This window comes from Zea mays, chromosome 3, assembly GCF_902167145.1.
Source record: "Zea mays cultivar B73 chromosome 3, Zm-B73-REFERENCE-NAM-5.0, whole genome shotgun sequence".
NCBI lineage: Eukaryota > Viridiplantae > Streptophyta > Magnoliopsida > Poales > Poaceae > Zea > Zea mays.
Genome location: NC_050098.1, coordinates 194,244,813 through 194,266,492, shown reverse-complemented (window position 1 = coordinate 194,266,492; position 21,680 = coordinate 194,244,813). Strand labels below are relative to the sequence as shown.

The window sequence follows — 21,680 nt, the reverse complement described above, 5'->3', positions numbered from 1 at the left end:
TGCCTTCTGCAACAGAACCCTTGAGACTGGTATTCACCTGTGTCTACATGGTCCTTTCGCCCGTGCGGTGTGGAGACAAATCCTGGCTTGGGAAGGTGTAATCCTCCCTGCCCAGTCTGACCTTGGTTCCGCCACCAACATTCGGGAGTAGTGGGAAGCTGCGACTCCCCCACTACCAAAAAATCAGAAACGCGCTTTCAATGGAATCGTGATTTACACAATGTGGAACCTCTGGAAGGAGAGGAATCGCAGGATTTTCGAAAGCGACGCCCTTCCCCCGGTCCAAGTCGCCTTAAGAATTAAAGAAGATGTTTCACAATTTAGGCGGGCTTTGCTTCCCATGTAATTTTCATATTGCTGCTTTCTACTAGCCTGGAAGATTTAGGGTGTGGGGCTTAGCCTCCCTTTGAGTGTGCTCGGGTGTGGCTTGTCCAGTCTTAGACCGTTGTTTGTACTCACTAAACTCTTTCCCCTTAAATGATGGGCAGAGCTCCTGCCGTTTTCGTTCCAAAAAAAAGATATTCAGTGAGAAGCTCTTAATTGTCCAACAAGTTTTGAAAAACTGAATATTTATTCAGGGATAGTTGGCATGACTATGGCATGATGCAATATGAGTAAACAAAATGCATGCAATAGAATAAGTGAAACAAAATTCTAAACAAATCATAAGGCTGAATAGCCAAACATGTGGATTTTTCAATGCGATGCAAAAGCTCTTCTAGGTTTCTAAATTTTTTTAGTGAGGAACTATTCATTGTCCAACAACATTGGGTTAGGTTTCCATGAGCACGACCATTATTTGGATAAAAAATATATCTGCGATGCTACCAATTTAGACAATGATGCAAGTATTATATCTAAGATTATTGTGAAACAGATTGGATATGAGATTGAATGGGCGCATGAATGAAGATACAAACGTATGTCCTAGATTACTGAACATAACTACTAATTTCATAAATCAGAGTGCAAGGTAGCCTAAGGCGACCTAGAAACTGTACATGAACAAATTCAGCCAAGAAAATTGATAGGAAAAGAAAGAAAAAAGGTAGAGATCACAACTAACCTAGGCTGTGCACTTTTGGGTGATGAAGAATAAACAGATAATAAAAAGTGTAATCATGAGTAATAAAATATCTCTATACCCAAACGACGCCGGGTGATACTGTTTTGACTGTTTTGAGGTAGAAAAGTAGTATCCCATTAGCACTGTTTTGCCTATCCCTATGTTAATAAACAGTGCTAATGAGATTGGAGCCCATCCCCTCCTCCCTCAAACGACGACGGGTGACAAGCAGGAAAAGTAGTAATGACGACATGCAAACTGAATAAGATTCTGTATTTTGAATACGATTCTAGAGATGCACGCTCTGTTCATCAATGCTGCTATGTTTTGAAACTTCAACATTTCATTACTGCTACGAATATATGTACACAGTAATATAATCTCTAAGCTCCTCATGTTGCTACATTTGTAAACTTCAATATTTCATTACTGCTACAAATCTATGTACGGTTCCAGTTGACTATGGTAGCTTCCTTGCTTTCTGTTCTTGTCTTACCAGTCTGAGCTAAAGTTTTATTTATTAAATTGTGATGCAATGTTGCATCAATGCTGGACTTCGGCATTTGAATTTTACGTGCACTCTGGTTTTTATGTTGTTTACTGTCCATCTTTCTCCTAATCAATAAAATGCTTTGATTACTATTGACATTATGTGAACTTCGATTTATATGTTGTTTATTATCCATATTTGGCCCTATCCATGAAATTATTTGATTCATGTTCATATAATACTTAGAAGAATGTTATGTAAGCCTCAAATTCTCTAATTTGAGTTGCTATCCAGTTTAACACATTAATTCAACTGTCTAAATGTATCGTTTAAAAAAACTCGCGCAAAGCGCGAGCAAGTTACTAGTAATAAATGCATGAAATGAATGGCCAGGTTTACCACTCTAGTTTCGCTGATGATAATGGGATCACAAAAGCTTGCAGCTGTCCTTTGCTTCCACTGAAAACTCATATCAAGGGCCCGGCACCAGCCTCTGACCCTGGTATCGTGGCTACACAGATTTCAATGTACTTCCGCCACTATAAGATCATACTGAAATTCTTATTTGTGTCCATGCTATACAGATAAAGCGGACATTGTTGATGAAGCCATAACTTTCTTTCGAGCCAATGTTTTCTTCAAAAATTTCCATGTGAAAAGCTCAGCAGACAAGTTATTGATCTATCTGACGTTTTATATCAATATTGCCTTAAAAAGACTAGAAGGTTGCCGGACACTAGCTGTTGGGACTAAAGCAATCATTAATTTGGGATTGGAGAAAGTTCCTGTACCTAGGGAACCAGGGTTTCCTTTCCCTGGACTTTTCACTCTTCCCCAGTCCCAGGAGGAAGCAGGTATACATTTTCGTCTACAATTGTATGCACATATTTTTTTTCAAGACTAGTCTTTTCTATGTATAAAAGTAATATGCTAATTATTATTTTCACTTAATTATGTCTGTTGTCATAGTAGGACTGATTAAGTCTGCAAAACGAATGTACCCATGGATTCCAGTGATAAATTGACGATTGTGCATTCTGTGTCTGAATGCAGAATTGTTGAGGAATTATTTGAAGCAGATAAGGGAGGAAACAAGTGGAAGATTGCTCAACTGTGCATACAGAGCTAATGGCTTTCCAAACAAGTGGTGGTTGGCTTTTGCTAAGAGGAAGTTCATGAACATTGTCATCCTTTAGACTTGGGCTTTTTGTACCAACTGTTTCAAGCTGTTTTTCACTCATGATCGTGTGAAGTATCCACACACAACAAAGATAGTTATCCTACATCCCAAAGTAACAAGCCAAAGACTTCGATGATAGGATAGATGAATGACATAAGATAAATTATTTGTTCCCAATTTGCGATGTATAACCGTGGGAACAGTAATTATCATGTTGTATTGCCTTTTGTAATTCTCACCCTGCTATATCAGAGAGACGAAACCTGATACAGGGTATATTCTACAATGATGTCTAAAACGAGACAGTTCAAATGTTCTTACTATTGGTATAGTATTAGCAAAAACTTCTTAGTATTGACAATGGTATAATTAAATTTTTCATGCAATTATCGTGCAATCAAACTAACAAGAGTTACTAAGAATTCTAAAAAAATAGATGTACTTCATTATTTATGGTCTATTTGCAGCATCATTAGATTCATAAAAATAGCTCTAATCTATAAAAAGTTAGCCAGACGGTCTAAATTTACAATTTTCATTTACTAAATTGATGAATCTAGGATTCATTATTTTGGTGTAGCTCCTTAAAAGGTACTTCGCTGACTTCAGTTTAGTAGAGTTGATAAAAATTATGCCACTGATTTAAAAAGCAAAAACAGATGTAGATTTAATGTTTCACTTGTAAAACGGTCCCAAACAGCTCCTTTAGTAATATATCAAAATTTAAATTTTAATCCATCATATATTAATAGATAAAAAAATCTACCGTTTTTAATCCTTTATAGTTGATAGAATCTTTTTTATTTTTATCTATCAATATATGAGTTAGAATTTGAAATTTCATATAATGGTAGAGTAAAATAAAGTACGTCTGTAGTTTTTTTTTAGAATTTTGTATAACTTTTAGTAGTTTAATTACACTACGATTGCACGAAAATTTTGATTATCAAGTCTGACATACATATATATATATATATAGATTGTATATTAGGAGCCCTGTGCATCCAATAACTAAAGGAAGCCCAGGTCAGACAGTGCAATCCGGTCGAGCCGGACCAGGTCCAGACGTCTATAAAAGAAAATCCGTAGTGCTAGGGATCAGTTTTTCACGCCCCATCTCGATTCATTAGCGACGGCGGTTGCCCGATAGCGCGCGCGACGGTGGACCCCCGGCCAGTGGCTGCGGTGGCCGCGGCTCCCCGACCTCGACATGCGGTGGCGGCGGTTCCTAGGCCGCCGGCGGCCGCCCCCGATCCAGAGGGCGAGCGGCGGCGGCGCCCTTGTGCGGTGGCGGCGGTTCCCAGGCCGGTGGCCGCAACTCCATTACCTCGACGCGCGGTGGCGGAGGTTACTCGATCCGCAGCGGGGCCCTTGTGCGGGCAAGCGGCGGCGTCCCCGAAGCCCCGAGGAGGCGGCACTTCCAAGGCCGGCAAGCAAGCGACGCCCGTCGACGTGCGAGTAGCGACGACGACGCATGAGGCGTGATGTTCGAGCGAGCGACGTCACGAAAGGCGCGAGATGCGCGCAGCGATGATCACGCGTGACATCCTCCGATCCGGCGCAGTTTTCTTTTCGATTATTGTGTTTTATGCCTACCACATGTACTATTTACGCTAAAAACTGTACGATTTTATGCTTGAACACGGAGTTCGTATTACTGCATGCACATTGGAAAGGCAATTCATTAATTTATGTTGTTCGTAATTTGCGCGCATACAATGGAAACTCCCACGATTTTGCCATAATTTTTGGATCTGTATAAAAATAGAAACCACATGCATGCGGCTGCCATGTTTTTCGGATCTGTCATAAAAATAGGATCGTAATAACAACCTACTAGAGCTATCAACCTCTCATTGACTCAGTATTTACGCTTATAATTGAGGGATTTTATGCTCAAAACTTAAGGTTTTTACGCTCCACCCGGATATGCGTCCACCAGTGAACAACATGCCCGATTTTTTACGCGGTGTAAGAAATTGCATAAATACCTACACCGTGTAGTATAATTTGTTTCAATATACATCATAAACTAGTTCTAATGCGTTTAGCTGTATCACTGTTGGAGGGATCCAATATTTATGAAGGAAATAAAACATTAAATGCGATTTTTTGTTTCTATGCATGCAATTCATTTCCTTTCATTGCATATTCTTTGCATCATAAATTCGTGTGCATGCAGCTGGTAACAGATTTTTACGCAGTATACCAAATTGCATAATTATCTACACAGTGTAGCATATTTAGTATCACTATATATCATAAAATAATAATTACGAGTCTAGCTGCATGACTGTTGCAGCGATCCTAAATTTATGGAGGAAATAAAGCATTTAAAATAGAAACCGTCACACATATCTTTCCTTAATTTACGCGCATGCAAGGGAACGTGTTTGACTCATGCATGCATTTTGCCATAATTTTTGGATCTGTATAACCGCATGCATGCGGCTGCCATGTTTTTCGGTTCTGCCATAAAAATAGGATCGTAATAACAACCTACTCGAGATATCAACCTCTCACATTGGCTCGGTATATACGCTTATAATTGAGGGATTTTATGCTTAAAACTTAAGGTTATTACGCTCCAACCGGGAGATGCGTCCACCAGTGAACAATATGCCAGATTTTTTACACAGTATAACGAATTGCATAAATACCTACACCATGTAGTATAATTTGTATCAGTATATATCATAAACTAGATTTAATGTGTTTAGCTGCATGGCTGTTGGAGAGATCTTATATTTATGAAGAAAATAAAACATTAAATACGATTTTTTGTTTCTATGCGTGTAATTCATTTTCTTTCATTGCACATTATTTTCATCATAAATTCGTGTGCATGCAGCTGGTAACAGATTTTTACGCAGTATACCGAATTGCATAATTATCTACACAGGATAGCATATTTAGTAGCAGTATATATCATAAAATGGTCCTTACAAGTCTAGCTGCATGACATTTAAAAATAGAAACTGTCACACATATCTTTCCTAAATTTTCGCGCATGCAAGGGAACGTGTTTGACTCATGCATGCATTTCCTTTTTTGCACGCATAGACGTGGGCGTGGGTGGTGCAACCAACAGACTGGTCCAGTCGGTGCGCTGGGTTGAACCAGGTTGCAGGGGTGATCGGCCTGGGCTTCCTTTAACTATTGGAAGCCCAGGGCTCCCGTTATACCTGTCCTATATATATATTGTAAACTTGTAATGATTGTTATTATTCACGGTAATTTTCCCGTCCCTCGTACAGTTTTTGGATTGATGATTTGCAATATAAACAAGAGCGTGGGGGAACTGGATGATTATTCATAATAGGCGGTTTATTCGATTATATTGGAAGAGAAGGTAGGGATATTTGGAAAAGAAACGGGAGATGAGCTTGTTTAGCATTAAAAATTCTTGAAACAAGAATTTGTACGTTGTTCACCTTTTCCCCTTTCCGAACGGAGAATGCACATTCAGCAGTCAAAACATCATAAATTTAACTAAATTTATATAATAAAATAGTAGTATTTAGGATATCATTTAAATCTTATTTGTTTCCTCAAAAATTATATATCTATTGATGTGATAAATCTTTATAAGATGGTTGTTGTGCTGATGCGAGAAATTCCTCCTAGCACAGAAATTTGTCAACTGTCTACACAAGCGAAGTGAGCACAGTGTACGATGCGATGCGCACATGAAATTCCACCGCTAGGAATCCCCATGCTAGCCTTCGTTTTGTCAGAAAATGAGTTTTTTCTACTCGTCGCCATCTACACCAAATAGTGTAAACGGCCGTGTAAAATATTATTTTGCATTATAGATTACACTGTTTTGTAAATTTAAGTTTAAAATAGAAAACAATATGAGAAGTAAAATAGAGAGTCTGCTGGAGATCAGACTCATCAAGTAGACAAAAGATAGCTTTTTGAAACAAAATCAATCATGCCCACTCAGATAAGTGAGATGTAGCCTTATTAACAAGGAATATATAGTAGGGTTCATAAAATCTATTAAGAATATTTAACTACCATATGAAACTGGGCTACACAAGGTAGATCATGCATGCTGCAAGTAATAGCCATTAACATATATAGCTCTAGCATAGTTCCCTTGACTAAAGTTTAATTGGTGTTACATCAAATATTTGAATATTAATTATAATAATTAAATATATACTTAATTATGATTAATAAATTTATCTCGTCTTTAGTCTTTATCTATATAATTAGTTTTATAATTAGATTATATTTAATAGCTGTAATTATCATTTAAATATTCGATGTGGTAGAGACTAAACTTTAGTCTTTAACGGGGTGGAACCAAACACCTCATAATTGAATCGGCAGAAAAATGTAGTCAAAGCAGACGCTTGAATGTTCACTGCACGGAACGCCTTCCCAGCGCAAAGGCCAAAAGATGAACCGATATTAAATAAATTGGCATATTCTGTACATTGGAATTGAATCAAAACAGAAAAATATTATTTGAGATCGGTTCTTCATGTGAAGAATATGATGGAAACACATAAATAAATAAATAGCTGGAACAACATTTTTTTACCGTAGCATTGACACCATCAGGTGCAATCCTACCCTCGCTCTTGTACTTAAGATACTCAGCACGCACGAACTTGGTGAAACCCCTGAAAAAATCAAGACAATGAAGCAAACAAGTCAAATTCAAACCTTTCGTCAATGCTGAGACTTGACATTGGGTTCAACAGGGAAAGCGTCTTCGTTTCCCACATACCACTTCCTGCTGCGGATGATCTTTTGTCGGCCAGGGAACTTAAACTTGGCATGACGGAGGGCTTCTTCAGCGTGATTAGCATTGCTTTCCTTTGCATCGCACAGAAAGGACGACCTAACCAATGTCCACGCGAGCACAGGTACCCTGAGGCTTGCCGAAAGCACTCCTCGTACCAGTCTGGAGCCGATCAGCCCCAGCACATGAAAGCATCTTGTTGATACGAAGGAAATGGAAAAGATGGACAGGTTTTGTTCGGTTATTCTTATCTCATGTGAATTAGATAAGATTAAAAAAATTATGAAAGATTTTAACTTGTTTAGGATTTAAACTATTCAATTACTCTCAATCTATATGTATTGAGAGCAAAACGAACAAGATCTAAGGTGGAAGGCACCATTCCAGACACTATTACTCTCGTGTACTTGATGCAATCAATGCGCGCAGCCTCAAGAGTCTCACTGTAAACGTTCTCCTTCTCTTAATTCAGGGCTTGTTCGTTTCGGTGCTAATCCATATGGATTGAGCCGAGCAGGATTGGATGTGTTTTAATCCATAACAAGTCAAAATTCTTTTTAAAAATTTTAAATTCTTTACAATCCATATGGAATGGAAATAACCGAACAAGACCTTACCATGTGAACGCAGAAGGGGAAGTCATCCACTCCCTTCTTCGTCCCAACATCATAGATCCTGATCTTGGGGTCAGGGACACCACGACGGTACGTTGATTTTTGCTGGTCCTTGTCACCAAAAAAAGGACCTGGTTATAACTAATGTGAAGAAAATGACATCGAAGCATAGCATGTCATTAGAAATACAAAAACACAAACTAAGGAAAATAAAGCACCCACAGCCACCTTAGCCTCTACACCATTTACTTCATTACATAGGTGTAACATCAAACAATCAGAACCAGAACTTCGAGCTCAAGCAAACCCTTTTTAATGATTCAGTGCAAATGTCGCATAGTCATCATTGCTATTCTATCAAGAAATCTGGCGAACCATATGACATAGGTGCTCAACCAAGTGACATCAACACTCAAGTTTTGAAAGATTGCAAAAGTAGTCCATAATCATACAAGTTTATCACATCACTCAGCGGTTCACTATAGACAGAACCCACAAATCACACAAAATGAATGGCAGTGAAAGTCTAAAAAAAATCTTTGGTCTGGACTCTGGACCAAAGTTTTTCGCTGACACATGACTACAGTCTTGCCTTTTCTCCTTCTCTCCTATACGGCAACCAAAATATTGTATCTTTAAACAAGTGTTGGATTATGCTGATGTAAAATATATCATGGTTGTGTCATAGCATTCGTAAACTGTGGTATTATAAACCGTGGTTTTGAAAAACAGTGTTAGTTACACTTTTACCTTGTTCTTGTGGCAGGTAGTTAGACGGCATTGTCTAGATGGCGGAGGCGTGAAATGTATGATGCAGAGAAAGATGTATAATAACCACATCCATGGATATATATAACCTTCGTTCGCTCAGTGCACACTCGACAACGATCCACTGAAAACACCACCAGTATCTGGAAACTGTGCGTGCTGTTTGCAGGGCTAACGAATGGCAGGGCAGCTCTCCTTTGGCATTGGCAGGGGAAGGCCAGAAACTGTTCGTGCCTCTCAGCCGCGCCTTCATGCCAGAGGAGAGCCACACTGTGATTCTCACCTTGAGCTTCTTCCTTTTCCTCCCACTATTTCCTTGCCTCATACTTCTATGTTTCCATGGCCTATGCTATATATACCACAAACCTCTCCGTTCGAAACCTGGATATCCCCCCGAATGTGCCTGAACCAGGACCATGTTCATAAAGCAAACTAGCTGTCACTGTTGGGTCTGGTTCATGCAGATAGAATTCCCCTCTCGTTGCCATAGTTAGTTAGTTCTTCTTGCCTGAGACATGTCCTTCTCAAGATCCTATCGGTGCTATGCTTTGCCGTGGGACATTCTCGTGGATCTTCCCTTGACAAATCTAGAATGGATCTGATTCTTTTAGGAAAAGAGACAGCAACAGCTTTGCATGCAGGTCAAGGGCGATGGGATCTTGGAAGGACATGTGTGGAGCGCACGTTTAGTCAGATTAAATGACTGTTCGTCCTGTTTTAGAATATAATCTTGCTCATCATCAACCAACCAAAATAGAGCTTTTCAATCAGCGAGTCATTGAGACTAGTTCTATTGTGTAGAAACAAGTGTCTGAAGAGCAACACACTGTCTCTTTCTTTGTAAGGTGTAAGTTTTTACATGTGAGATTTTTCCAGGTTATATGCATGCATGCCGGTAACTACCTACTCGCTTAGTTGGTGTGCGTTAGTGTGTTAATGTCTATTTTGATTAGCAGGTACCCAAGAATTAGCTATTCAGGACGTGTGCTGGACCGATTATCTGAAAAAGATAGAGGTATGTCTGCCAATCTTTTATTAATGAAAAAAGTGGTGTTGCTGACCACATTCGGCATGAAGTTTTTACGCATTTTTTTTGGCAAGCTTCGTTCCTTCCAGATTCGCATTTGAGTTCATTTTTCTTGCCAAATTCCGGTCAGCTCATGAGCAAGCATGTGTGACCAAGTTTGGCACAAACAAAGCATACCAGACGCAGTTGCTTTGCGGCAAAATCCAGAAAACACTTGGTAAACTCTTTGCCGAGTGTGACTCTCAGCGGAGAGAGCTCGGCGAACTATTGCCATCACTCGGTAGTGGTGTAGCTAGGATTTTAGTGATTGGTGGTCCAATTTATTTTTTTCATAATATAAATACAACAATCCACAAATAGATATGTAATAAAAAATTACTAAATATAATATGGTCAAATAAAAAGGTCGTACAATCATCTACATTTTTTAAAAAAGTATAAAAGTCATTTGACATGTAAAAAAATAAAAAAATAACCAAAAAATGGTTGTATATACTTGTCGGGGACCATAATTAGGGGTACCCTCAAGGCTCCTAATTCTCAGCTGGTAACCCCCATCAGCACAAAGCTGCAAAGGCCTGATGGGTGCGATTAAGTCAGGGATCAGTCCATTCGAGGGACTCGATCACGCCTCGCCCGAGCCTAGCCTCGGACAAGGGCAGCCGACCCCGGAGGATTTCCGTCTCGCCCGAGGCCCCCCTTCAGCGGCGAACATATTCCCGGCTCGCCCGAGGCCCTGCCTTCGCCAAAAAGCAACCCTGACCAAATCGCCGCACCGACCGACCAAATCGCAGGAGCATTTAATGCAAAGGTGGCCTGATACCTTTATCCTGACGCGCGCCCCCCCAGCCGGCAGAGCCGAAGTGACCGCAGTCACTTCGCCGCTCCACTGACCGGCCTGACAGAAGGATAGCGCCGCCTGCGCCACTCCGACTGCGGTGCCACTTGACAGAGTGAGACTGACGGGCAGTCAGGCCCGGCCGAAGGCCCCATAGGAAACTCCGCTCCGCCCGACCCAGGGCTCGGACACGGGCTAAGACCCGGAAGACGGCGAACTCCGCTCCGCCCGACCCAGGGCTCGGACATGGGCTAAGACCCGGAAGACGGCGAACTCCGCTCCGCCCGACCTAGGGCTCGGATACGGGCTAAGACCCGGAAGACGGCGAACTCCGCTCCGCCCGACCCAGGGCTCGGACACGGGCTAAGACCCGGAAGACGGCGAACTCCGCTCCGCCCGACCCAGGGCTCGGACACGGGCTAAGACCCGGAAGACGGCGAACTCCGCTCCGCCCGACCTAGGGCTCGGACACGGGCTAAGTCCCGGAAGACGGCGAACTCCGCTCCGCCCGACCCAGGGCTCGGACACGGGCTAAGTCCCGGAAGACGACGAACCCCGCTTCGCCCGACCCCAGGGCTCGGACTCCGCCCCGGCACCAACCGGCAATCTCCGCCTCGCCCGAACCTGGGGCTCGGACCCGACCTCGGCCACGGAAGACAGACTCGACCTCGGCTTCGGAGGAGCTTCCACATCGCCCAACCTAGGGCGCAGACCAGCCACGTCAACAGGAGGCGCCATCATCACCCTACCCCGAGCTGACTCGGGCCGCAGGGAACAAGACCGGCATCCCATCTGGCTTGCTTCGCCAGATAGGCAATGATGGCGCCCTGCGTACTCTGTGACGACGGCGGCTCTCAGCCCCCTTATGGAAGCAAGAGGACGTCAGCAAGGATTCAACCGCTCCGACAGCTGTCCTTCCGCCAGGCTCCATCGCTCCTCCGACGGCCACGACATCACACCAGCTGGGTGCCAAAATCTCTCCGGCTGCCACAACAGCATGTACTTAGGGCGCTAGCTCTCCTCCGCTAGACACGTAGCACTCTGCTACACCCCCATTGTACACCTGGATCCTCTCCTTGCGCCTATAAAAGAGAGGACCAGGGCCCTCTTAGAGAGGGTTGCCCGCGCGGGGACGAGGACGAGACACGCGCTCGCTCGGAGCCGCTCGCTCCCTCTCCCGCGTGGACGCTTGTAACCCCCTACTGCAAGCGCACCCGACCTGGGCGCGGGACGAACACGAAGGCCGCGGGATTCCCACCTCTCTCACGCCGGTCTCCGGCCGCCTCGCTCTCCCCCCTTCGCGCTCGCCCTCGCGCTCGACCCATCTGGGCTGGGGCACGCGGCGACATTCACTCGTCGGCTCAGGGACCCCCCGGTCTCGGAACGCCGACAGTTGGCGCGCCAGGTAGGGGCCTGCTGCGTGTTGACGAACAGCTTCCCGTCAAGCTCCAGATGGGCAGTCTCCAGCAACCTCTCCAACCCGGGACGGTGCTCTGTTTCAGGAGTCTTGAGTTCATGTCCCTCGACGGCAGCTACGACATGATACTCCTTCCACCGCCATGTGACAACGACAGTGGCGGCCGACGGCCCGCCCGCCGGCGGCGGAATCGACGACGTCTTCCCCGCATGGTGGAAGAACAACCTTCGAGCTCACCCCGTCCTCTCCCCCGCCGACGGAGGAGGAGGCGGGGCAACCAAGGCCAAGCAGGAGACAGTGCCTCGTCGGCAGTCGAGCGAGTCGACGGCCCCAGCACCCCAACGGGGGGCGCACCGGGTATCGACTTCGCGCTTGAGACGAAGACGAGCGCCGTCTCCCCGCGACACGCCAAACCCGAGCAAGCGGATGACGCCAGCACGCTCGCGAAAAGCTTGCTGGACGTCACCCTCGTACCTGAGACGACGGTGCAGTCAGCCCCCGACATGACATTATCGCCGCTCGTCGACCAAAAGGTACCGACCGATTCCCATCCCACATCTTTCGGATTCAGCCTCGACCCGCCTAGCGGCTTCGCTTTGGCGGGTGCTCTCGTAGAGGCAAGTCCAAACCCTCTGGGGTTTCGTATGCGGTCACCTTGGGACCGGCTGACGGACGTCTCGACCTACGGGCCCTCTGGGTCCGAGGAAGACGGCGAGCCTAGCATTCGTTGGGATTTCTCTGGACTTGGCAACCCCAGTGCCATGCGGGACTTCATGACCGCATGCGACTACTGCCTTTCCGACTGTTCCGACGGTAGCCGTAGCCTCGGCGACGAGGACTGCGGCCCAAGTCGCGAATGCTTCCACGTCGATCTAGGGGGTCCCTCCGAAGGCAACCATCTCAGCATGCCGGAGGAAGGTGACCTCCCTAGGCCGGTGCCTCGCGTTGACATCCCACGGGAGCTAGCTGTGGTCCCTGTTCAGGCGGGGGGCCATGACCCACAGCTCGAGCAAATCCGCGGGGTGCAGGCCAGGCTCGACGAGGGAGCAGGAGCGCTTGAGCCGATCCGTCGGGACGTCGGGCAGGCATGGGCGGACCAACCTCCGGCCGGGGAAATACGTCATCTACCCCAGGGCTCCCAGCACCGCATCACCGACGACGTCAGGGTCAGGCCACCACCCGCATCTAGTGGGGTCGGCCAGAACCTGGCTGCAGCAGCGATGCTTCTCCGCGCGATGCCGGAGCCATCAACCACCGAGGGGTGGCGAATCCAGGGGGAGCTCAAGAATCTCCTGGAAGGCGCCGCGGTCCGACGGGCCGAGAGCTCTGCCTCCCGAAGGCAGGGGTACCCCTCGGAACCTCATGCCGCGACTTCCCGATTCATGCGGGAAGCCTCGGTCTACACCGGGCGCACGCGCAACACAGCGCCTGCGGCCTCGGGTCGCCTCGGCAACGAGCACCATCACCGCGACCGTCGGGCCCACCTCAACGAGAGGGTGCGCCGAGGCTACCACCCCAGGCGTGGGGGACGCTATGACAGCGGGGAGGATCGGAGTCCCTCGCCCGAACCACCCGGTCCGCAGGCCTTCAGCTGGGCCATACGACGGGCGCCGTTCCCGACCCGGTTCCGACCCCCGACTACTATCACAAAGTACTCGGGGGAGACGAGACCGGAACTGTGGCTCGCGGACTACCGTCTGGCCTGCCAACTGGGTGGAACGGACGATGACAACCTCATCATCCGCAACCTCCCCCTGTTCCTCTCCGGCACTGCTCGCGCCTGGTTGGAGCACCTGCCTCCGGGGCAGATCTCCAACTGGGATGACCTAGTCCAAGCTTTCGCCGGCAATTTCTAGGGCACTTACGTGCGCCCCGGGAATTCCTGGGACCTCCGAAGCTGCCGACAGCAGCCGGGAGAGTCTCTCCGAGACTACATCCGGCGATTCTCGAAGCAGCGCACCGAGCTGCCCAACATCACCGACTCGGATGCCATCGGCGCGTTCCTCGCTGGCACCACCTGCCGCGACCTGGTGAGCAAGCTGGGTCACAAGACCTCCACCAGGGCGAGCGAGCTGATGGACATCGCCACCAAGTTCGCCTCCGGCCAGGAGGCGGTCGAGGCTATCTTCCAAAAGGACAAGCAGCCCCAGGGCCGCCCATCGGAAGATACTCCCGAGGCGTCAACTCAGCACGGCGCCAAGAAGAAGGGCAAGAAGAAGTCGCAAGCGAAACGCGACGCCGCCGACGCGGACCTTGTCGCCGCCGCCGAGTACAAGAACCCTCGGAAGCCCCCCGGAGGTGCCAACCTTTTCGACAAGATGCTCAAGGAGCCGTGCCCCTATCACCAGGGGCCCGTCAAACACACCCTTGAGGAGTGCGTCATGCTTCGGCGCCACTTCCACAGGGCCGGGCCACCTGCGGAGGGTGGCAAGGCCCGCGACGACGACAAGAAGGAAGATCACCAGGCAGGAGAGTTCCCCGAGGTCCGCGACTGCTTCATGATCTATGGTGGGCAAGCGGCGAACGCCTCGGCTCGGCACCGCAAGCAAGAGCGCCGGGAGGTCTGCTCGGTGAAGGTGGCGGCGCCAGCCTATCTAGACTGGTCCGACAAGCCCATCACCTTCGACCGAGATGATCACCCCGACCATGTGCCGAGCCCGGGGAAATACCCGCTCGTCGTCGACCCCGTCATCCGCGACGTCAGGCTCACCAAGGTCCTCATGGACGGAGGCAGCAGCCTCAACATCATCTACGCCGAGACCCTCGGACTCCTGCGTGTCGATCTGTCCTCCGTCCTAGCAGGCGCTGCGCCCTTCCATGGGATCATTCCCGGGAAGCGCGTCCAGCCCCTCGGACAACTCGACCTTCTCGTCTGCTTCGGAACACCCTCCAACTTCCGAAGGGAGACCCTGACGTTTGAGGTGGTCGGGTTCCGAGGAACCTACCACGCGGTACTGGGGAGGCCATGCTACGCGAAGTTCATGGCCGTCCCCAACTACACCTACCTGAAGCTCAAGATGCCGGGCCCCAATGGGGTCATCACCGTCGGCCCCACGTACAAACACGCGTTCGAATGCGACGTGGAGTACGCCGAGGCCCTCGCCGAGTCCGAGGCCCTCATCGCCGACCTGGAAAGCCTCTCGAAGGAGGTGCTAGACGTGAAGCGTCATGCCGGCAACTTTGAGCCAGCGGAGACGGTTAAGTCCGTCCCCCTCGACCCCAGCGGCGACGCCTCCAAGCAGATCCGGATCGGCTCCAGGCTCGATCCCAAATAGGAAGCAGTGCTCATCGACTTTCTCCGCGCGAACGCCGACGTCTTCGCGTGGAGTCCCTCGGACATGCCCGGCATACCGAGGGATATCGCCGAGCACTCGCTAGACATCCGAGCTGGAGCCTGACCCGTCAAGCAGCCTCTGCGCCGATTCGACGAGGAGAAGCGCAGAGCCATAGGCAAGGAGATCCACAAGCTAATGGCGGCAGGGTTCATCAAAGAGGTATTCCATCCTGAATGGCTTGCCAACCCTGTGCTTGTGAGAAAGAAAGGGGGGAAATGGCGGATGTGTGTAGACTACACTGGTCTCAACAAAGCATGTCCGAAGGTTCCCTACCCTCTGCCTCGCATCGACCAAATCGTGGATTCCACTGCTGGGTGCAAAACCCTGTCTTTCCTCGATGCCTACTCAGGGTATCATCAAATCAGGATGAAAGAGTCCGACCAGCTCGCGACTTCTTTCATCACACCCTTCGGCATGTACTGCTATGTCACCATGCCGTTCGGCTTGAGGAATGCAGGCGCGACGTACCAGCGGTGCATGAACCATGTGTTCGACGAACACATTGGCCGCACGGTCGAGGCCTACATCGATGACATCGTAATCAAGACGAGGAAAGCCTCCGACCTCCTTTCCGACCTTGAAGCGACATTCCGATGTCTCAAGGCGAAAGGCGTCAAGCTAAATCCCGAGAAGTGTGTCTTCGGGGTGCCCCGAGGCATGCTCTTAGGGTTCATCGTCTCCGAGCGGGGCATCGAAGCCAACCCGGAGAAGATTGCAGCCATCACCAGCATGGGGCCCATTAAGGACTTGAAAGGCGTACAGAGAGTCATGGGATGCCTCGCGGCTCTGAGCCATTTCATCTCACGCCTCGGCGAAAGAGGTCTACCTCTGTACCGCCTCTTGAGGAAGGCCGAGTGCTTCACTTGGACCCCTGAGGCCGAGGAAGCCCTCGGGAACCTGAAGGCGCTCCTCACGAAGGCGCCTATCTTGGTGCCCTAGCTGCTGGAGAAGCCCTCCTGGTCTACGTCGCCGCGACCACTCAGGTGGTTAGCGCCGCGATTGTGGTCGAGAGGCAAGAAGAGGGGCATGCATTGCCCGTTCAGAGGCCAGTCTACTTCGTCAGCGAGGTACTGTCCGAAACCAAGATCCGCTACCCACAAGTTCAGAAGCTGCTGTACGCGGTGATCCTAACGCGGCGGAAGCTGCGACACTACTTCGAGTCTCATCCGGTAACTGTGGTGTCATCCTTCCCCCTGGGGGAGATCATCCAGTGCCGAGAGGCCTCGGGTAGGATTGCAAAGTGGGCGGTGGAAATCATGGGCGAGACAATCTCGTTCGCTCCCCGGAAGGCCATCAAGTCCCAGGTCTTGGCAGACTTCGTAGCTGAATGGGTCGACACCCAGCTACCGACGGCTCCGATCCAACCGGAGCTCTAGACCATGTTCTTCGACGGGTCGCTGATGAAGACAGGAGCCGGCGCAGGCCTACTCTTCATCTCGCCCCTCGGGAAGCACCTACGCTACGTGCTACGCCTCCATTTCCCGGCATCCAACAATGTGGCTGTGTACGAAGCTCTGGTCAACGGGTTGCGGATCGCCATCGAGCTAGGGGTCCGACGCCTCGACGCTCGCGGTGACTCGCAGCTCGTCATCGACCAAGTCATGAAGAACTCCCACTGCCGCGACCCGAAGATGGAGGCCTACTGCGATGAGGTTCGGCGCCTGGAAGACAAGTTCTATGGGCTCGAGCTCAACCACATCGCCCGACGCTACAACGAGACTGCGGACGAGCTGGCTAAAATAGCCTCGGGGCGAACAACGGTTCCCCCGGACGTCTTCTCCCGAGACCTGCATCAACCCTCCGTCAAGATCGACGACACGTCCGAGCCCGAGGTACCCTCGGCTCAGTCCGAGGTACCCTCGGCTCAGTCCGAGGCACCCTCGGCTCAACCCGAGGCGCCCTCGGCTTAGTCCGAGGCACCCTCGGCTCATCCCGAGGCACCCTCAGCTCGGCCCGAGGCGTCCTCGGTTCAGTCCGAGGTACCCTCGGCCCCCGAGGGTGAGGCACTGCGCGTCGAGGAGGAGCGAAGCGGGGTCACGCCTAATCGAAACTGGCAGACCCCGTACCTGCAATATCTCCACCGAGGAGAGCTACCCCTCGACCGAGCCGAGGCTCGGCGGTTGGCGCGGCGCGCCAAGTCGTTCGTCTTGCTGGGAGATGGAAAGGAGCTCTACCACCGCAACCCCTCCGGCATCCTCCAGCGATGCATCTCCATCGCCGAAGGTCAGGAACTCCTGCGAGAGATACACTTGGGGGCTTGCGGCCATCATGCAGCGCCTCGAGCCCTTGTCGGGAATGCTTTCCGGCAAGGCTTCTACTGGCCGACGGTGGTGGCCGACGCCACTAGAATTGTCCGCACCTGTGAAGGGTGTTAGTTCTACGCGAGGCAGACCCACCTGCCCGCTCAGGCTCTGCAAACGATACCCATCACCTGGCCTTTTGCTGTGTGGGGTCTGGATCTCGTCGGCCCCTTGCAGAAGGCACCCGGGGGCTACACGCACCTGCTGTCGCCGTCGACAAATTCTCCAAGTGGATCGAGGTCCGACCCCTGAACAGCATCAGGTCCGAGCAGGCGGTGGTGTTCTTCACCAACATCATCCATCGCTTCGGGGTCCCGAACTCCATCATCACCGACAACAGCACCCAGTTCACCGGCAGAAAGTTCCTGGACTTCTGCGAGGATCACCACATCCGGGTGGACTGGGCCGCCGTGGCTCATCCCATGACGAATGGGCAGGTAGAGCGTGCCAACGGCATGATTCTACAAGGGCTCAAGCCTCGGATCTACAACTACCTCAACAAGTTCGGCAAGCGGTGGATGAAGGAACTCCCCTCGGTGGTCTGGAGTCTGAGGACAACGCCGAGCCGAGCCACGGGCTTCACGCCGTTCTTTCTAGTCTATGGGGCCGAAGCCATCTTGCCCACAGACTTAGAATGCGGTTCCCCAAGGATGAGGGCCTACACCGACCAAAGCAACCAAGTTAGCCGAGAAGACTCGCTGGACCAGCTGGAGGAGGCTCGGGACAAGGCCTTGCTACACTCAGCGCGGTACCAGCAGTCCCTGCGACGCTACCACGCCCGAGGGGTCCGGTCCCGAGACCTCCAGGTGGGCGACCTGGTGCTTCGGCTGCGACAAGACGCCCGTGGGCGGCACAAGCTCACGCCCCCCTGGGAGGGGCCATTCGTCATCGCCAAGGTTCTGAAGCCCGGAACGTACAAGCTGGCCAACAGTCAAGGCGAGGTCTACGACAACGCCTGGAACATCCAACAGCTACGTCGCTTCTACCCTTAAGATATTTTCAAGTTGATCATATACCTCGCACCCACGCAAAGTTTGGTCATCAAGGAAGGGTCGGCCTCGCCTCGGCAAAGCCCGACCCTCCCTCGGGGGCTAAAAGGGGGGGAACCCCCTCTGCGTCGAAATTTTCCTCGAAAAAAGATCTCTTCTGCCAGAAGGTCCTTCGGGCTGTTTGGCTACTTCGAAAGTGGATCCTGAAAACGACGGAGTACACGTAAGCAGCGAAGGCTGACCGAGCCGAGGGACTCCTACGCCTCCGGGATACGGATACCTCACTCATCACCTTCTGCGATAAGTAACTCACATTCGGATAAGTGATCCTGCGGACCGAACAAGTCTTCACGTTCGAAAGCTCTTCTGCCGAAGCGATCCTTCGAGCCTTCTCGACTGCGTCGGTGACAGAGCCCCATGGACGGGTAAGAGTGCGCGTAAGCGGCAAGGCCGACCGAGCCGAGGGACTCCTACGCCTCCGGGATACGGATACCTCACTCATCACCTTCCGCGAGAAGCAACTCTCGCTCGCACAAACATTTCTGTTACCGACAAAAAAGTCCAGATACTCGAAACAAGAAGAAAAGAGACGCAACTTTACAACACGGCGAGGGTGTGTTGTGGCCTCGACGGCCGCAGGAAACACACGCTACAAGACAATCCGATCCTGCAGGCTCGGGTCTTGACGCTGAAAGGGAGCAGCAGCACCCTCGGCATCGACAACACCTTCGGCGAGGTCTGACCTAGCCTCGGACGGCGACGCGGTCCGAAGATCTCCACTCCGAAGGACGACGTCATCGCCACGCCCGGGCCATCGCGGCCAGGGTCTACTTCGGGAATCCGGCCCGAGCAGGCGGCTCGGCCGGTCACCCCGGGGCCTCGGCCAGTTGCCCTCCAAGGACGTCAGCCCGACCCGAGGCCTCGGCTGGTCAACTCCGGCGTCGGTCCCGCTAACGGACGACCCGGCCAGGCTCCGGCCAACCAGGTTTTCTTTTCGAGCCAACTCTGCCGCTGTTCATGCTGACACCGCTACCCCTGGCATCGGCTCATCGGAGAGCGGCCGAGGGGTTCTTTTAATCAAGCTAGAGAAGCCTCGGACAACAAGGCCGACCAAGCCGAGGGACTCCCACGCCTCCGGGATACGGAAACCTCACTCGTCACCTTTACACGGGGCGACTCACGCTTGGTGAAGCGGTTCAGACAACCAACAGGCGAGTCTTAGTGCTCGAAAAGGAGGAAAAAACACGGCTCCGTGCCAAAATTACATACATGTTCAGGCCCCGACAGCCACAATGAACAAAAACACTAGCATTCAAAGTGCCATTACAAACGGAACTCCGGTTCCATCCCCGCGGATATGGACAACCTCCACGCCGGGGAAGCCCGTGGAGCGACAAGCTCTGGGCGAATCACCAGCAAACGCGGGTCGCCCCAAAGCGCATCGGCAGGTCCTCACTCCTGTCCTTGCCACGCAAGCGAGGAAGAGGACGGAATGTTGCATCCTAGCTGGACAGCAACAGCCCGCCTCCCCCAGCATGGCTGGAGGACGTCTCCTCCACAGAACTGGAGGATGGTCTCCACCACCAGAAGCTGGAAGAGGAGGCGGTCGGCCGACCCGCGCGGGGGGCAGAGCACTGGCTCAGCCCGGGCCCCGCCCCAGCGAGGATGATGAAGACCAGCTGGGGGCGGGGCCAAGATCACAGCCCAGCTTGCTCCTCCCCATCCAGGGGCCGGTGGTCACCGTCTTAGGTGACCCCCGGCGAGGGGGAGCAGCCGGGCTGGCTGATGAAAATCCTTGAAGCCGAATGATGGCTGAAAGGTACCAACTCCCACGGAGTTGCGTTCCTCCAACGATGAGGCGGAAAGACGGCAGGTATCCCCCATCCGGGGGCTTGGAAGGTGGAAAGACACGATGCATAAGGGAGCGCGAAGACATGGTCGCCTCCCAAGGGGGTCACCCTCCTTTTAAAGGCGGCTCTCCCTACTTGCGTCCCCAACCGTCGCGGGCTGAGTCTTCTCCAACACACTCCAAGGTCCTCCCCTGCGGCGCGGGGGCTGGGTCCCACACGTCATGCAAGCCGGCTCAGAGCAGAAGAAGCCAAACCGCCGTGCGCGATGCGTACAACCGCCCAGCGGTTACAAGCGACTCTCCACTTTTGCCCAGACCAACGGGCGAAAGGGCGGGCAGCCGTGCAGGCGGCATGCAACCGCGCCAAGTGGGCGCGCTTCTCCGACTCCCAACACGCCCGGCATGGAGGCCCAGGCCCACGCGTCATGCAACCGGCGCGCCGAATGCTTCGTGCATGCAACTGCACCGCCACTTGCGCCACCATCGCGCCTCCTCGACTGCGGAACCAATGCCGCGACTCGAGGCGACCCAGCGCGCGACCCAGCAGCGCCAGCCTGGCGCGACGGTCAATGCGGCCAAAAATGGGCCGGCAGTAATGGCGGTGGCAGGCGGGCAGGAGCAGCGGCCACGTCGTCAGCCAAGCTCACGTCCCGTCCGGGGGCAGCGAGAGAACCCTCTCTCACGGCGTGAAGACAACGCGCCCGTGATCCGTTCCTCGAACGGCTCGCGCACGCACAACAGTCGCCCCGCGAACCACTCGCCCCGTCGCATTAACTCCGCGGCGGGACAGGCGGCGCCTCTGGCAGGAGAAGCGGGCGACGCTTCGCCTTCGCCATAATGACCGCGTCAAAAAAGGTACGCCGCGCCGTTCGATTTCGTATCCTTTTCCTTTTTTCCTCTTTCTCTCTCTTGCAACAGGGACCGGGAAAGGGGGATACCCCGAAAAGGATCCTTCCCCGTGAAGGAACCAGGCCCCGAGCCTCCCTACTGATCAGAGGTTCGAAGGCTGGCCCCTCGGAAGGGTTCGATAGCCGCCTCAGATCACGTG

General features: G+C 51.3%; 1 protein-coding gene, 1 long non-coding RNA gene, 1 other non-coding gene and 1 pseudogene across 3 annotated transcripts; 1 reads left to right on the top strand and 3 right to left on the bottom strand.

The window, feature by feature from the left end:
- The first annotated feature begins 1,424 nt into the window (after positions 1-1,424).
- Positions 1,425-3,028, top strand: LOC103651116 (actin-related protein 2/3 complex subunit 3). The gene is made up of 3 exons (XM_020551171.2): positions 1,425-2,058; positions 2,141-2,410; positions 2,610-3,028. Exons 1-3 carry the CDS (start codon positions 1,929-1,931, stop codon positions 2,750-2,752), a joined length of 543 nt encoding a protein of 180 aa, XP_020406760.1. The 5' UTR covers positions 1,425-1,928; the 3' UTR covers positions 2,753-3,028.
- A 3,759-nt stretch (positions 3,029-6,787) lies between these two features.
- On the bottom strand, positions 6,788-8,890 carry LOC118476819 (60S ribosomal protein L10-1-like; annotated as a pseudogene).
- Positions 8,891-8,980: 90 nt separating this feature from the next.
- On the bottom strand, positions 8,981-9,202 carry LOC115032948 (MIR399dHG). The gene has a single exon (NR_163716.1). It is a non-coding gene; the product is annotated as an MIR399dHG (long non-coding RNA).
- MIR399d (microRNA MIR399d) lies at positions 9,041-9,165 on the bottom strand. Its single transcript, NR_121064.1, has one exon. It is a non-coding gene; the product is annotated as a microRNA MIR399d (primary transcript).
- Positions 9,203-21,680: the final 12,478 nt, after the last annotated feature.